This window comes from Leuresthes tenuis, unplaced genomic scaffold, assembly GCF_036924035.1.
Source record: "Leuresthes tenuis unplaced genomic scaffold, fLeuTen1.0.hap1 SCAF_8, whole genome shotgun sequence".
NCBI lineage: Eukaryota > Metazoa > Chordata > Actinopteri > Atheriniformes > Atherinopsidae > Leuresthes > Leuresthes tenuis.
The window spans coordinates 12,549,335-12,566,610 of NW_027325362.1; the positions used below are offsets into that span (position 1 = coordinate 12,549,335).

Sequence of the window (17,276 nt, forward strand, 5' to 3'; positions counted from 1 at the left end):
GCCAGAGGAGCCAAATGTATGACTCAGAGCTGATTTATCCAAAGTTATTTATTTTAGACAAATCCTTTTTCTTACTAATATTCACTCTGTTTTAGCTCTGTTTTGGGTCTCTGCAAACTCTCGACTTTTGCTGCTAAGTGCTACACTATGTTCACAAGCATATTGCTAACTGTCTGTCTGCCACATGGGGTTGATGAGGTAGTGTACAGAGAGGTTTTTCCAGGAAAACTGCATGCTGTGCTCAAAAAGGATCCTATGAGAGCTTTGAGAGTGAACCAAAACAGAAAAGTCACGGCCGGAGAGCTAAACAATGACCTGGAACTTGCTATAAAGTGCCATAAAGCAGGGGGAAGCTGCAGAGTCAGGGGAAATTCTTAGTAGTTTCTTCACTACGAGCAATAAACATTTGATGTACTATTTTGACATACTGATTATATTTAGTGTTTAAAAAAAGTGCAAACGACAGCAGTTATGATCTCTTGATTTTTCAGAAGGCTCATTGTTCATCTGAAGATTCAGATCAGCTCAAGTAAAAAAGACTTAATCCTCAAAAACAACATATGAAGATCACGCTCTGAACAAGCTTGAGAAAATACTTTATCTTGCTGAAAGAAAAAATCCAGAAAGTTCTCTGGTTTAGCTCTGAGGTACTGGGTCTGATTGGCAATTGAGCTCACATGCAGGCATCAATTTTCAGAGTGCTTGTCTGAGGCTGGTGACACTGATAAATAGACGCAATCTCTCTCCTTTTTTTTTTCTTTCCTTTCTCTCTGGCAATAGGCACATGAGGCGGAAGGTGGTGGTGTGGTTGTCCAAGTGGAAGGACAGCATAAATCAACACAGTCAGATGTCCTCACCGGGTTAATTTTCAACCAAACGTATGTACCAACATCATTTATGTAGGACAGACCTTTAAAAGTTTTATATTACGGAGAGAAACTGTCATAGAGCTGTCACAAGACAGTAATGGGGAAAATTTGTCATTAAAAATCTCTCAGAACGCAAGAGAATAAACTTTTTATGAAAGAGCAAAAAGGGGCTCATCTTATTAAAAACGTAAAAAGAAAGGGGGGAAGCTGAGTAATTTGAGTACTTTCACTAATTGATTAAAATCGTCACACAAAACAGCATGTAATCATGTAGTCATACATTTTCTACTTATTTTTGTGCACATTTATTCCATCAATTAAACATTTTTCTCTCAACTTTCCCACAACACCAAATGTAGACTTTAGAAAGTTTGTCCACTTTCATAAAAAATCTATGCCAGTTACTGTTTGTGACTATTTGCATTCAAACTATTTCTGGCCAGGAATAAAGGCTTTGTGACTGGATAAGAGGAATAAAAATTTGCCAAAACGCCAAAAAATCCCATGCCCCTGGCAAAATATAGGATTCATCTAACTCCTAATTCTGCACTTTGGAGTGTACCTCAAGTTAATAGATAACAGATCGATAGACAGAGTTTTTTAATTGGTCAGGTGGTGTATACAGTTTCATATCTTTGAATCTTTACATGTTGAGAGAACCTGGGCAACTAAAACTTATCTGAAAGATGCATAGTTTTCACCCCTCTCTAAGGTTTCAACCTGGACTTGATTATATGATGATTTAATTTCCTGGAGACCCATTGAAACTCTTGTGAAAATTTTTCAGGCCAAAAAAATGATCGTTTTTAGTGTTTTTTTCTTGCCAGCGGAAGTGCTCAAAGAAAATCTTATTGATGTGGTGATTGTCATAACACAACACGTGGCTGCTAGGATTCAGCTTTTAGGACAAATACATGACCCATTATCTTTTCTGGCTCTCTTTATGTCCCTAATAGGAAATTTAGCCTCAGCAAAAAGAAAATAAATTTAAAATTAGGCTTTCAATCATAGACAAACCAGATAAACAGGAAACTTGTTTCCCATTTTCACTCGAGTTTGTCAGCCAAACAATCATTTTGTGGTATGCCAAATTCGACATCACAAACACACCAGAAAAAGGTAGAAAAGTAAGCAACACCTAGTAAAAGTAAAAGGTAATCAATTAGACACACTTTGGTTTTGTTCTTCACACTCAACCAGCCTTCTTTACCCCCTGACAGAAAATCTTGTGGGAGCCTCGAGCCAGTAGGGTTAGAAATTAGTGAGCCCCTTAAAATGAGCCCCATGTTTTTCTCAATGAGAGGAAACAGAAACTTCACAGTTTGTATATATCAGGTGAAATTCATATTCATGCATTTCAGGACCAAATCATAATTAACCTGTATGCAAAAGTGCTATAAAAACCTGTTTTTATGGCACTTTTGCCATAAAAACAGCTGTTAACAGTAGTTAAAGCAGTCATATTATTGTTTAAGGTGTGGAGCTTGCAAGATATTCAAATAACCTTATGTTTTGAGCAACAGCAAAACGAGTAAACAACAAAAACCCACTTGTCACCAGACCCACACTGACCTCGGGCTTTTAAATGACCTTTTGAACAAATGAGCATTGGTATTCAAGTATGTTCACTGTGCAGCCTTTTGACCAGAGTTTAGAGTTTTGCTAACGAAATCTGCAGATTTTTCTGGTGAGTATTTGTTTCAAATGTCATTGTCCTTATATTTGAAATAAGTCATTTGTTTGCAGAATTCAATTATTTTTCCTTCTCGGGTTATCAGTTCAAATATCGCGAGCTACACTTCAGCAACATGATTAACATCACTGCAAACACTAATATATATACAGTCTATCTGATCATGGGATGAGGTGCAGGGACTAATGTCTATATTTAGTATGTGCAATTCAAGTGAAAATAGCATTCAAATAATACCACACACACACACGCATACATACATACAAAGAGCAAGTGAAAGCCATCCACAGGCTGCTTTCCACAGTGGTTGTTGTTTATTTTAACATAAGTCTGCGTGTGTATGCCACTATTCACTCGTCCCACGCACACAGAAGATGGACATACACAAGATGGAACATGAAACATCCTTGGCAGAGCAGACTGCTATTCAGAAAGGGTGTCCAGCCACGCTTGTGTGAACATTCAGGAATTACACCACTCAGGTCATTCTCATCCCACCTGCTTGTGCATGAGGCAGACAGACAAAGAGATGCAACAAGCGAACAGGGGAGCACATCAAACTGTGGTGCGCAGAACTGATTGGATGAACTGTCACACCATGGTCATAGAGAAATTGCTAAAAAAAAATCCGGAGCAGAATCAAGCACTGCTCTTTCAGCCCGATTTCATGTATGCCAAATAGTCAAAAACTAGTCTAACCAACAAGACTAATCAAAAGAAAGATCAAAGCAGGTGTTTTCTTACCACTATCTTGAGCACAGAGCTGAAAATCTTGGTGTCTTCTGTCACACCGCCAATGTAGAGCTTCCTCGAGAAGACGGGAGGGTGGTCATTTTCGTCCTCCACCTCGATGAACACTTTGGCTGTGTTAGCTGCAAAAAGCAGATAGTGCCAGGATGAATGAAGTCCTTTACATGACATTCACTTCAGCTACACGTTTGTTGGTTTCATCAGAAACCATCAACCGTGTGGCATTGACCTCCAAGTCTGTCTACTTGTCTGTTATTCAAGCATCTGATAAGCAAAGTTTGCTGCATGCGCTCAAATTTAGAACAAGCTTAAAAAGTTTATGTAATCAACAGCCAGCAGCTGCTGAATAAATACATCTCCTTTAGTTGAACTGCACATGATCCAACACTGCATAATTTGGCTTCAGAACTGTCACATCAGTATAACTTATTGATGGTCATCAGCTGGTCCATCTCTTCAAAGGACAACTTGAAACCCTTTCCCAGAATACTTTTAAATCAATTAACTACTGAAAATATCAAAGAATTATTAAAAAAAAAAAAAAAACTCTGCTTTTTTCTTCTCATATGAAGAAAGGTGCTTCGACCAATTCTGAAATAAACTTTTCTTAATTTTCAGTGAGGAAGCAGATTCAGTTTGCAGTCAATTTTAGCTGCATTATGATAACTGTCAAGCCGTTTTCGTAATTGTATTCCAAAAAAAACCCGGAAATAATAATAATGAGAACATTTTTTTAATAAAATAAGATGAAAATGTTCTCCTTTTTAAAAGAGCCTCAATCTATATTCGGGACATTGACAACAGTGAGACAATAAAGGGGAAATTTAGTGATACTTTGAAATCTGGAAAACATTTGAGCCATTTTATGCTCCGTTTACCAGCTTATCAAGGAGATATTACTTACTTTTACCCTTATTGGAACATAGCTCGTCTGAATTACTGATGATTCTAAGCAATTACTTTTGAACACGGTCTAAATCGCATCATTAAAGTTGAGATGATTGTTTTCCCCACTGCTTTACACACGGCAGTGATAGGCTCCGACAGTGTTAGAGGCATGCATTTAGCACATTATTGGAAATAATAAATTAAAGACAAGTTAATACCTAATCAGTAGTGAGTATTAGGACTGTAATGGGGCTAGGCATGGAGGGAGAACATTTTAACAGTACAATTGCAGATTAAAGGTCAAGTGTCTATAACATAGCCAGATCTAGCTGTAAAAATTGTAGCCAGCTGAATATTCCACATCGACACAGAAACTTTAATGGCTGTGGGAAAACCCACTTTGAGAGAAGCGTCTGGTTTGCGTCGTTCGGGCTTCTGTATTAGCATGGAGACGTAATATGGCAGAGGACGAAGAAGGTGTCCTGCAGTGCTCTTGGATTTACAACCCCAAATCTGAAAAAGTTGGGACTCAGAATGCAATAATTTGATGATTTCATAAACCAATATTCTCTCCCATAAGGACTCGGAAAACATACCAAATGGAGAAAATAAGTTGCTGGACCTTTGGTAGAGGAATGTTGTCCCATTCTTGTCTTATTTAGGATTCTAGCTGCTCAACAGTCCCAAGTCTTCTTTGTTGTATTTTGCATTTGACAATATGTCAAACATTTTCTGCTCGGGAAAGGTCTGGACTGCAGATAGGACACATCTAGCATTTTCATTCTCTCTTCCCCGATAAAGACATCATCTGTATACACCTTTCAACTTCAATGATGTCTCTCTAAATGAGCAAGTTGCCAGTCCCATAGGCACCGATGCTCCCCCACAGCATCAGAAATACAGCCTTTTGAACAGAGCGCTGATAACAAGCCTGGTGGCCCCTCTCCTCTTTGCTCCAGAGGATGCAGCATCAGCTATTAAAAAAAAAAAAAAAACAATTCAGATTTTCAATTTGTCTGACCGCAGAACCGTTTTCCACCTGTCTCCGTCGATCTTGAATGAGCTTTGGTCCAGAGAGAACAGCAGCATTTGTGAATCATGTACAAATAAGCCTTGTTCTTTGTATGACAGAGAGCTTCGACCTGCTTTGTGTTCCTGAGCTGATGCAGGGGATCCAGAGAGCCCAAAGATCATGGGCACCTTGCACACAGAAATGTCTCCAGATTATCTGATTATTTTGACATTATGTTCTGAGAGGGTCTAGTCTTCTGTCTACAACAGAACTGGCCTTTTTTTTTTTTACCAGTTTTGTCCAGGCGCCTACAGTTTTTGTCTGTAGTTCAACTCCCCCCGCAGACAACAGCAGAGAGACGGCTCTGGCCCCTCCTGTACATTGCTTATATGTTGGCAGACCACTCCAGTTTATTATGCAACACCATAAATAATAATATATATATTTATTTTTTATTTTTTTATAGCAGCATAGATAATATAATTACCCTGAGTTTTACATCTATGCTGTAGATGATGGAATATTCAATCTTTACAATTTTACATTGTAGAACACTATTCCGAACATTTTCTACAATTTGTACAGACTGTATTCTGCAGATTGCTGAACCTCTGAACTTTTTCCAAATAAACTAGTTAATTGCAACAAGTTCCTTCAGATGCTGCTAACCAATTCAAGATGAGCGAACATTTTTTATGACACAGTGACCAGAAGTTCTTTTGTGGATAGAAAATTGGTTTATAAGATTTTAAAATCTTGCAGTCTGTTATTAATTTACGCTTTACACAGCATACTGACCTTTTTGAAATTGGGGTTGTAAATTGCTTGTTCAAAAATAATGAAAAACACTTTTCTCATTTTTATGCAATTCTGCACTAAAGAAACCACTAAAATTAATATCATAAAGACTTTGCGACAATAGATCACCCCAAATGTTACACAGTGGAATTGGCTTTTTTAAATGAAACATCCTGTCCCTTTAAGAAGAACATGCACATATTGTGAGTATAAAACTTCTCCCCCTAATTTGTCACAGGTACACCTATGCATTAAACAGGATGAAAATGTAGTGAGCAAAATCTTTCCAACACTGCAGCTTAGGAAAAAAAAATTGCAAAGTCAAGGACCATTTTTCGTCGTGTGGCACTGGAACTAAGGACGCACCGAGGGAATTGGATAAACAAAACACAGCACATCACATTACATGGACAATAGCAGTGGTGTGAAGAGCAGGGGTAGAGGAGAGGAGAGGAGAGGAGAGGAGAGGAGAGGAGAGGAGAGGAGAGGAGAGGAGAGGAGAGGAGAGGAGAGGAGAGGAGAGGAGAGGAGAGGAGAGGAGAGGAGAGGAGAGGAGAGGAGAGGAGAGGAGAGGAGAGGAGAGGAGAGGAGAGGAAAGGAAAGGAAAGGAAAGGAAAGGAAAGGAAAGGAAAGGAAAGGAAAGGAAAGGAAAGGAAAGGAAAGGAAAGGAAAGGAAAGGAAAGGAAAGGAAAGGAAAGGAAAGGAAAGGAAAGGAAAGGAAAGGAAAGGAAAGGAAAGGAAAGGAAAGGAAAGGAAAGGAATAAAAGGTGGCCATATCCCCTCAGGACATAAAAATATAAATATAGTTTATCCCTTACTCCTCTCCGCTCACTCTCACACACTCATAAACATGCAAAAAAAAAGAAACCGGTCCATTAAGAGGAAGGATTACTTCTAAGGCAGAGCAAGTTAGAGTGTGCCTAAGAGTCCATTATCTTCTACAGAACATACGAGTAAATCTTGATCTTATCCTGGATTATAGAATGCGCACATAAATGTCTGTGTACTGTATGCATGTGTACATACTGATTATGTAAGTTCCCATACAGACCACTGGTCATAAGGAGACTGAGATAATCTACCTGACAAAACAGTCCACTTATAAACACTTATAATTTAAGCCAATTAAAAAGATGTTCTTCATCTTGAAGCCTTCAAACAAAATACAAGCAAGAAAAGAAACAGTGTCTGTACGTTCAGGTGGGAGAGCTCTCCCCTATGTGTGAGAAAGGGTCCTCAACTTTACATCTGACGTGGAGTATGTGCCTAACCACTGTTTTCTTGTAATTATTGCCATCAGTGCGTGAGAGAAACATCCAGTGAGGAAACGAGAGGCCAGAGGAAAAGTTCATTGATTGTTTATTGAACACTATCTGTTGTTAGCACTTCATCTATCATTATACAAAACCTGTATGTCAGTAAACTGGCCACAATGATCAGATAGTGCAGCCCAAAGTGTCTGTGTGCTGCAAAACAAACCTCCATTTGTGAAAGTGCAAGCATACAGTTCAACACTCTGAAAAGCAAAGACAACTGTATACTTGAACAACATTTAAAGTCAAATTCACAAACGTTTTAAGTCCAGCGAGACCTTAAAATGGGAACACCCATAAATCCCACTAACCGAAAATTTCTAATGATTGTTTCTTCAACCAATCACATACAAGGGGAGGCCTGTCTAAATTACAAAAAAAGAGAAAAAAAAAATAAAACTAAAGCATTTACCTGAAATGGGAAATTGTCCAACTAAAGACATATTCAGTACAATATTCCTAAAATACATAGAGACTCATAGCAAATAACCCTACTCAATCTTATCTTATGACCCAGCAGGAGTGTGTGCTGGTGTATTTGCTCCCTTGTTTCTTCATATCTTGCTGTGTTGGGGACATTTCTGGACAGCTAATTTTGGCCAAAGGGTGAGTAAACACCAGCCAATGACAGTTTTCTTACCACCGTCCTGTTTTCTGAGTAGAGATTTTTGCTATAATATACAGACAAGTTATCAGTATAGTGACTCTTACATGACACCCAATCTATGACTTCAGCTCATCATTCTGTGAACCTTTATGTTACTCTGCAGCACCGGGGAGTAGTGGCCATGCTTAAAGGCTGAGTTCACAAACAGCAGCCTGTTAGTATACCTTCAAAGAGAGGAAGCACTTAAAAATAAATTCAAAAGAGTGAAGAACTCATGTGGTACATTTATAGTTCCTTTGCACTGAAGCAAATAAAGTCTGAATTTCATGGCTCAACACGTTTCATGTAGCTGAATCTGCCTTTAAGAGTTCTTTTAATTGCTTTCCTAAGGGGGCAATTGGACTTATTGATTCTTGAAGACGTTTCACCTCTCATTTGAAAGGATCATTCAGTCCGAAACTAGTTGATGGGGAGTATCGAGTATTACTGGTGCAGTTCACACATGGCAGGTGGTTAAGGTTGCATGTGTCACTGAACTACCTGACCTTTGTGTGGGTTGTTAAAGTCATTCTCACCTATGAGTTGTTTACTTGTCTGAATGAGAAAGTTTTGGTCACAGAATCCACAGTACGGATTGGTTGTGAATCCACTAACGGAGGAGTGTCAAGGCTGCATTGTAAGTGCTGGGACTGTGATAACCGAGACCACCCCCTCTGTTCAAAGACCGTTTTTCCAGTTTAACACAGATGGCTTCCTTGACTACATATGATGCCACTCAGTTTTTGTTTGTGTGTTTGCCCTTTGGATGAACCAGTCTCTGTCTGAGGGTGTTCTGGGGTTTGAAGTGCCTTTATTCAAGCTCTTAGAATTACCATGACCTGGATGACTGATTATCTACCCTGACCTATTCTTTTAAATGCCACACAATGAAACAAGTCTCATTGTTTACAGTCAGCGGTGCGGAAACATTCAGTATTCAGTGAATTACTATTACCATTATTACTACTATTATTTTCTAAAACAATTATATATAATTTCTACATGTTTTGTACAATACAGCAATGGAAATATACTCTATTCCATGTAAAAACCCTGATAGTGTTTCCTAATATTTTGAGAATACTTACTGACCTGCAGGTCATGTAACTAATGTACAGAAGAAAAAAATGTCCCTTATGATTACTACAACATTTAAGTCATTAAATTTGGCATCTAATGATAGAAAAGCTGTATTTTACTGTTGTAAAAGATGGAGGTGGAGCCAAGCTATCACATGTCACTGACAATAATAATGACCTTCATCGATTGACTGATGGCTTTTTTCTTTTAATCAATAGACCTGTCAATTGTTTAGTTTGCAAAATCACATAATATCTATCAGATTTATCTAAATTTACAAATGATTATTTTTTAAAATTAAAATCAGTTCAACTTCTTTTGAAAGTTTAATAAATTATTAACCAAAATAATAGTGCATGACTTAGATAAACGTAGTAGGTTACAATACTGCTGCAAGTTGTTTCTACAAAATTCCCCAGATGTCCTTAAATGAAGACTTATTTTCAAATAATTTCTCTCAGGGGACAATGGCCACAAAGGCCTTCGCCTTCTCAGGGTAACAATGTTTTGCAAGCACTGATGGCTTTGTAATACCAACAAGGGTGCAAGTTTGATATTTCTGTAGTTCCTTGTAAGGTAGGAAAAAAATAAATAAACCACAGATTTGTAGAAATGTATGATACAAAAATAAAAGCTTGATTTGAATGCAGACAACGTGCAAGTGAATAGAAATTAGGCTGCAGAATCATTTCTGAGGCCGTATCTAACCATGGACGGTCACAGTGAAGGAAACATCAGTTTACTGCAAGACTCCAACACAACAACAAAACAAAACCTCCATATTTCTTACTTTTAGAAGGCACACGTAAGTTGGACATGACAACCAGCATAGAGTCTGCCTGCACCCTGAGGATGTAGCTGGTCACATTTTCATAATCCAGAGGCTTTGCTGTTGAGATCACACCTGTACTGTTGTTCACCTTAAAGTGACCTGAAACCAAAAGAAATTAGACTGAATTGAAAAAGAAAACAACTGAAGAAAAGACAAGTCTGTGACATGGATAACTGAATAAATAGAAACCCTGGTTAATCCCTTAGTATTTTTAAAACTTATTAGTTCAGAATTAGATGATCTGATCTAGAAGAGCACTGCAGGAGTTGCTGAAGTGTATATATTAAGAAGTGGCTTCCATCTTCTCCCTCTGCTCTCCTCAGCTCATGCATGCGTCTTTTGCTTTTGGCTAAATAACCTGAGCTTACTTCACACCTGCCTGCTCTTCTCACGCTGCATGAGTGTAAATATTCCCGTCAGACTTTACCAACAAGTCTGAAGAGCAGTCTGCAGCTGTGAGTATGCCTGAACCGTCTTTCTCATCTACACTGACTATTGAGACACACTTCTACAGAAACAGTGCTCACGACTGTAGTCGGCGAACCGCAATAAAAGAGCGCTTTCAAATCTGAATCTCATTTACATGTTAGTAGAAATATATTTCTACATCTTCAATGAAATAAATAAAAGGATTAAATGAAAATGATTAAAAAAAGCAAGGATAGGAGTTCAACTTCAAACCACAGGCCTTCGGCATAATTTAAGAGTGAGAATTTGTAATGGGAAACAACATCGTCTTGTGCAATAACCTGAAAAGCCATTCGCTAAGGGTTGATTTCCTGCATGGTATAAGATCTGTTGCCCATACCTAGTTCATTTCCTGCAACAATGGAGTAGAAGATTGTTTGATTGATAGCAGCAGCAAGAATAGTCCCCACTGGAGTGCCAACTGGAGCCAGCTCTCTAACAGGAGCAAACCTGGAAAGACACAAATCATGAGGCAAACAGTACTGCCCAACATAGGGGTAATAATACAACATTACAGGCACTGAAGATAAGAAGATGTACGTTAAGGTTGTAGTTGAAAATATCTGACTGAGCTGGTATCGATAACTGGAATTTTGTAAATTTTTGATAAGCTTTTTTGGGAATATCTTTATTGACAGTTTACAATAACATAGAGACATTCAATATGCAAGAGTTATGGCCTTGCCAGCTTGTGAAGTGAAGTAAAACATCTCCCAGATAGGTAAAAAGAACTGAGCAGCCAAATATCTTCGAATATAAGCACCTGAGAATCATTAACTGAAAACACTAGCTTTTTCAGTCATTATAAACATCCTTCAACCTCTCGATAACAAAGCAGTTATGCCGTTGATTCTTCTCTACAGGAGTATAACATAAAAATGCTGCTTCATTTATTTTTTTCTATCATGTGGTGGGAGTATGAAGTCAAAGATATTTTTTTCCCCTTGATCATTTATGCATTTCTTCAAACAATTCTTTGAACATCTTGTCTCTCAAGCAGGTTGTTGTAATGACCTTTCACCCACGACTGAACCGCCAGGCAGAGGATTTCATCATCACAACATATGAACCTAACTCTATTTTCTTTGCAAAACGATTAAAATATTTTTCCCTGATAAGTTACACATTACTATGCTTGACAAACAGGGATATGAACAAAATATAGTAGATAACATTGTCACCGCTCTGCACAGAAATTACAGTTCCCATAAATAGAGAAGAACCCTGTACTGATGTTTCTGTGAGAGATGATTTAAGCCAATGTCATCTCACTGTGACATCCTTTTGTGATACTGTGCCTGCTTTTCAGCTTCCCCTCTCATCAGTGCATATGAGATGTGCTTCAGCGTTTGGCATTCATGGTGGTATCCCCTTTATTGCAGTTTTCATTCAAAGTTTGACCATGATTCATGTCAGTAGTAGGACACCTGCATTGGTGTGGTGGGAGTAACACTTACAACCATAATCTGTGACTGTCACATTCTATTATACAGTCAATGTCAATGTCACAGGGTATCTTTGGTAGTAGACGGTTTCTTAGAGGGGAGAAGAGGCGTTTTACTGCCTCCGGTCCATGTTTATCACATATTTTTCAATGTTTTCTTTTCTCACTGGTCTTCAGTAACCCCTGAGTTCACGCACTCTGAATTTCCCAAAGGACAAACAGCCTCCAAGGACATTTTAGATTGAGAATGAATTTGGAGTAAAGCAGCCATTCTATTGTACAGTGGATGATAAAGCATACCATCCAAAGATCATGCCACAGTGAAAGGACTGAGGTGCATGTTATTATTGACATGTCAATAATGTGTTGTTTGGATAATACTAAATGACTTCTGTTCATTTTCCTTCTTGTGTTCTATCGGGCAGTCACCAAATAATTGGTGTCTCTGTGGTATTCAGGGAATGAAGCAACATCGTGCCCCAACCTGACAGGAACCAAATTATTAATGTGACCCTCACATAAGTAGATTACCTGCTTGTTTCAGGAACGGAATGACAAAAACACAGAGGCAACCCTAGAACAATGTGAGCAAAGTGGCTTGCAGCACAGTGAAAAAAAACCTAATTATAAATCAGTCACATAAATATGCCATTTTAAGCCAAGGGTGACACAATACTGTATGAGCCTACGATTCTAACTGAGCAATCAGCAATCTAATGTCTGTTCTAGAGGCAATGCCACTGGACTTTTCACAACTGTCTTTCTACTAAGCAACCATTCTTCAATCAAATACAAGTTCTGCACAAAAGACTGTATAATCTCGGTTACAGGGCACAATTGACAGGGATATTAATGGACAGAAAGTTAAATGTCTGCCATGTAGGTCACTGCACAACACGGATGAAGGCTTTTGGCATCACTTTAAATGGATGCTGCTATTTTCTTTTGTCACTATTTTTTTTTTTTTTTTCTGAGTGGATGACGTGAAGCACACCACCTGATTTGATAAGCATTATTTCTATATTTGGTCAACACGTGAAATTATCTTTGTCAATATTTTTGCTGTACCTACATATTAAAAAAGCATGTCCACCATTTCATGCAAAAGCCAGATAGAATCAGCCTTGTGTGGCTTTTAAGAAGCTCCAAGCTGGTATTTGTGTGATTTCTGAGCTCAACTGAAAAGTAGTTTTCGCAGCTAGAAAATAACACATTTAATCCAAAGTGTGGAGTCTGACCTAAAATGAAGTCGAAGCATGCATCAACAACTATGGATGAGTTTATAAGAGGAGTGACTCTATAATCAATGCAAGTGTTGCAATCACTTTCAAAAAGCTCACCAGAACGCATTTGAATTCCATCAAAACCTTCAAAACTACAAACAGACCTGAGGCAAGATATTTGGTTTCATGCAAGAACATACACCTTGTCTTAATTCAACTCCTGTTGTTACAGTGTCTGCTGGTCCTTTTGTCAATCGGCTTGGCACCATAACCATATAACCATAGCAATGGGGGTGTTGTTCAAATTTGGGAGAATCTAATTGAGTTTTCCAAAGCTAAAGTAATATCTGAAATGGGACCCCAAATCCCGACAAGATGAAGGCGAGATGTCAAGGATTCGGAGCATGAATAAAAAAGCGAGAAAAAGAGGAAGAAGTTTAAGCCATTTCTTCACCTGATCATCATAATGACATCACTGGCAAATAAAATGAATAAGCTTGGGCCCTGGTGAGAATGCATCATGAATATCAAGAAGCAATGTTATCTTTTTCATCCAGCTGCAGGAACAACTCTACTCAACTTCAGAACTATATAGGCAGACAGAGATTGCTGACAGATAGGTAAGAGTGAAGTAGGAAGGATATTGCAGTGCTTGTTAACCAGTTAAATCTTGGACAAGTTACTGAGAAGGAGCATCTCTGCACCCCATATGTTGAGCTGTTGGCTGCGAGTTCCTTTCCATGCTGTCTTCTGAGAGAGTTCACGTGTGTTACTTGCCGATGTGTGACATCATAAGCTAAGATGTTGCCAAGCTGCAAAAACAACACTACTGATACATTGATGGCAATCATATGAATGTTTATCAGCAGATTTATATTTAATTTTGTTATCCATCAATAACAAAAGCATATCTTTGAGTGAATTAACACAACCCCTTGAGATGATGAACTTTAAGAAAGTTGTATAGTTCTGGAGTATAATTTTGTAAAGTATTTTGAGCTGAAGTTCTATGACTAGACTTTAATTGACTCAAATATACTTCTTTGCACGGACTGAACAGAGGCAATGCAGCACGGGCATAAAAGACTCAGAGGCTTTATAATAGCAATGGTGTCTGTTGTGGCTTGTTCTGCTGTACCTGCTCCTCCATACACGCAGACATTGATTGAGCTCTGAGACTACATCTGCTGCTGAGTCAGAAACAGAGGAGCTGTCTGTCACTGTACACTATGCACAGAACACTAAGACACATTGACCAACCAACCACACCATCTTGAAAAGGCGGTGTGGAAGGGGAAATGTTTATTAAAATCAAACTGAAAGTACATATTCATTCAGATTTAAGCAGTAACTCTTAAGTCAAAAGTGGTTGTCCATTATAAATAACAATCAGTATGAGGCATATTTGTACACTTAATCCTGGCTCCACACTTGGAATGGAGTTTATGTGCTTTGCTGAACTACTGTGAGCATATTTGCAGTCACACAAACAATCCTGAAGCTGAGGTGCTGCTGCACAATGGCCATAAATACAGAGCTAAGTGTAATCCACGGTTGTTATGACTTGGAAAGTCTATGGTAAATGGGTAAATGGTCAATGAATTGTGCTTATATTGCGCTTTTTTAGTCTAGTTGACCACTCAGAACACTTTTACACTACATGCCACATTCACCCATTCACACCATCATTCTTCCTCATCATCACTATCATCATCATCATCATCAATCAGCATCATAACAGGTACATTGTATTTTTAATTATGTGACATAATGTCCTACACACTGGAACTATGGTGAAAAAATTAATTTGAGGTCATAATGATGACCAACAAATGTTTTTTTTTTTTTTTTTTGTGAACCATTGCCATTTCACTCCGTTTGAAAAATAGACGTCACCTTGTGAAAACTCTTTGTCTCTTAGCTACAGCGCAGCTGAGACACGTGTCCAACGCAGCTGGTGTGGATAGTCTAATGTCATCATGAAAATCATCATGTTTCGCACATGCCATGGTCCCGGTCTGAAGTCGGCCTAAGCCTTTGTGGTTGCCGCTTTGTTAAAACACTACAGAACTGAATAACCTATTCATAGAATTGTCTCAGGTTGATCTTTAAATTTGGGCTGAATATTTTAGAAGCGTGCAATTTCAAGGAAGAGGTAGCACCGACACTATTATCACTTCCCGGCAAAGCGAATCTGCCTGAGGGTTGTAACCTATTGAGAAATGCAAAGGTGGGTGTGAAGGTGAGTGAAGTGTTCAAATTAGCACATACATGTATCCACATGCAGACAAAAAGTATGACAGAATGGTTAGTAGATACTGAAAGTCAGACAGGCAGTGGGCCAAGACTGCAAAATACACCGCATGCAAATGATAGCTAATAGAGTGAAATGACTAACCAGCCACTTGAGCAGAAGCACTCGTACAATATTTGATAATTACATTATGGGAGCTTTGGGTTGGCTCATATACTGAAACTTCAAGAGATCAGGGAAGGAACACCAAAGAAACCTTTCATATTCAGATAAAGAAAGATCAAATTCAAAGTGAGACAAAGAATGGCAGAGCAAAAAAAGGAAAATGTTGACATATCTATAGGCAATAGAGAGTCCTCATGTCAACATGACAGAGGGTGAATGACATGCCACTGAGAAGCGTGGGTGGCCCACAGGTGTCAGCGAGCACTCTGCCCCAGGGCCAGTGGCAGACTGATGCGAGACGAGGCGAGGCGGAGGCGGATAAACCTTGTTATGCGCCACAGGGGCCGCTGTTACCGTGTCTACCATCTACCACTTTCTACCTCACCTTCCCTTTCCTTCCAGGCACTGTATCGCTGACTGAATAAGAGGCAATGGACCTGCTGGGAGATGTATGGAGGGACCTTGCTTGAGTCCACGTTCTGGTTAGGGTGCAGATTGCTGAATCAAGGTCTTGAACAACGTTAAGTCGAACATGACTCATTTTATCGTGATGTGCTCTCAAGTCAAGATGAGAGCAGTACACAAACAATCATTAATGCTTATTACAAATGTGCTGCACCACTTCTCAGTGTGACTGTTGATTGTGGTATTACGCTCCACTGTTTTTTTTTCCCCAGTAATTAGGAATCAGTCAAATTCAATGACTGTTAAACATAAAGTATGTGCTTGGGAGTTTGTTAGTTAGCTGATGCATCAACCTGGTGTTAACGTCTTCGTTCATGCCTGGAAGCAAATTCTTAAAGTGACAAACCACTGATCTGACTTATATTAGACATAGGGAATGCATTCCACATTCCTCAATACAAGCAGGCAAAAAGGAAACACTTAATCCAGGGCTTTGTTCTCTATCAATTCTAAGTGATTCCAAATGCAAAGGCAAAGTCAGCTCAGTTGCTTTGCATCTTTAACAAAGGATGAAGCATGTTGAGTTGAATCTCATTACAAAATTTCAATTACCATGAAAGCAGTGAACATTTCAAATGAATGGCAGAATATTTGACAACTGGATTCAGAGACAGAATTCCCGTTTCAAATGTTGGAGACTGAACACTGTAATGTTCTGGGGTATAATGAAGGTTACAGAGCACATTCAACTGGAAGATTAATAGCAAGACGGTCAAATATCTGCTGTGTAGGCCACTGTCAACCTTTCATTATTTGTCAGAGTGGATGATATAAAGCATACTACTTGATTTATTAAGCATTCTTTCTTTATTTGGTCAACATATGAAACAGTTCCACTATAAATCCTCTTTATCATCTGTACTGTTGGTACTTTCTGCTGAACCTACAGAGTCTTAACATTTCCATCAAGCCACTAACTTTAAAAACTCTATCATATGTATCAAACCACGTTTCAGGCTCAGTGTACTTTCCTCTTTTAAAAATTGCTGTCACGTTGAGATAAGAGCAGCACCACCATTCTTCATTTAAAGAGTTTGAGCTGCATTGAGTTACTGACTGAAGGCTGGTACTTTGAAAAATACAGTTTATGTTTGGCAAGACTGAAAAGGAATTGAGAAGTACAGTGAAGAATAGCAAATGAGAAACAGATAAAAAGAGCTATTACAAGAACCCAGGACCACTCAAGATTTTCAAAAGGTTTGGAAAATAGTACGGTCTCTGACATCCACAGTATCACAAAGCAATTTCATTTGTCAAGAATCAGTTTTTGAGGATAAACATTATACCAGTGTGTGTGTGTGTGTGTGTGAGGGGAAGGGTTGGAATGCAGCAAGAAGACAAAGTTCAAATCGGACAAAAAAGCACAATAGTACAAC

General features: G+C 38.6%; 1 protein-coding gene across 1 annotated transcript in view; it reads right to left on the bottom strand.

Annotated features, from left to right (window-relative positions):
• The window catches only part of LOC140312974 (protocadherin-15-like), a 192,614-nt gene that overhangs the window by 26,101 nt on the left and 149,237 nt on the right, over window positions 1–17,276 (bottom strand). The window contains exons 25-27 of the mRNA XM_072390881.1: window positions 10,690–10,799; window positions 9,840–9,980; window positions 3,307–3,434 (exon numbers count right to left, since the gene is read on the bottom strand). Of these exons, the coding sequence (XP_072246982.1) occupies window positions 3,307–3,434; window positions 9,840–9,980; window positions 10,690–10,799 (379 nt within the window). The remainder of the gene's footprint in view (window positions 1–3,306; window positions 3,435–9,839; window positions 9,981–10,689; window positions 10,800–17,276) is intronic.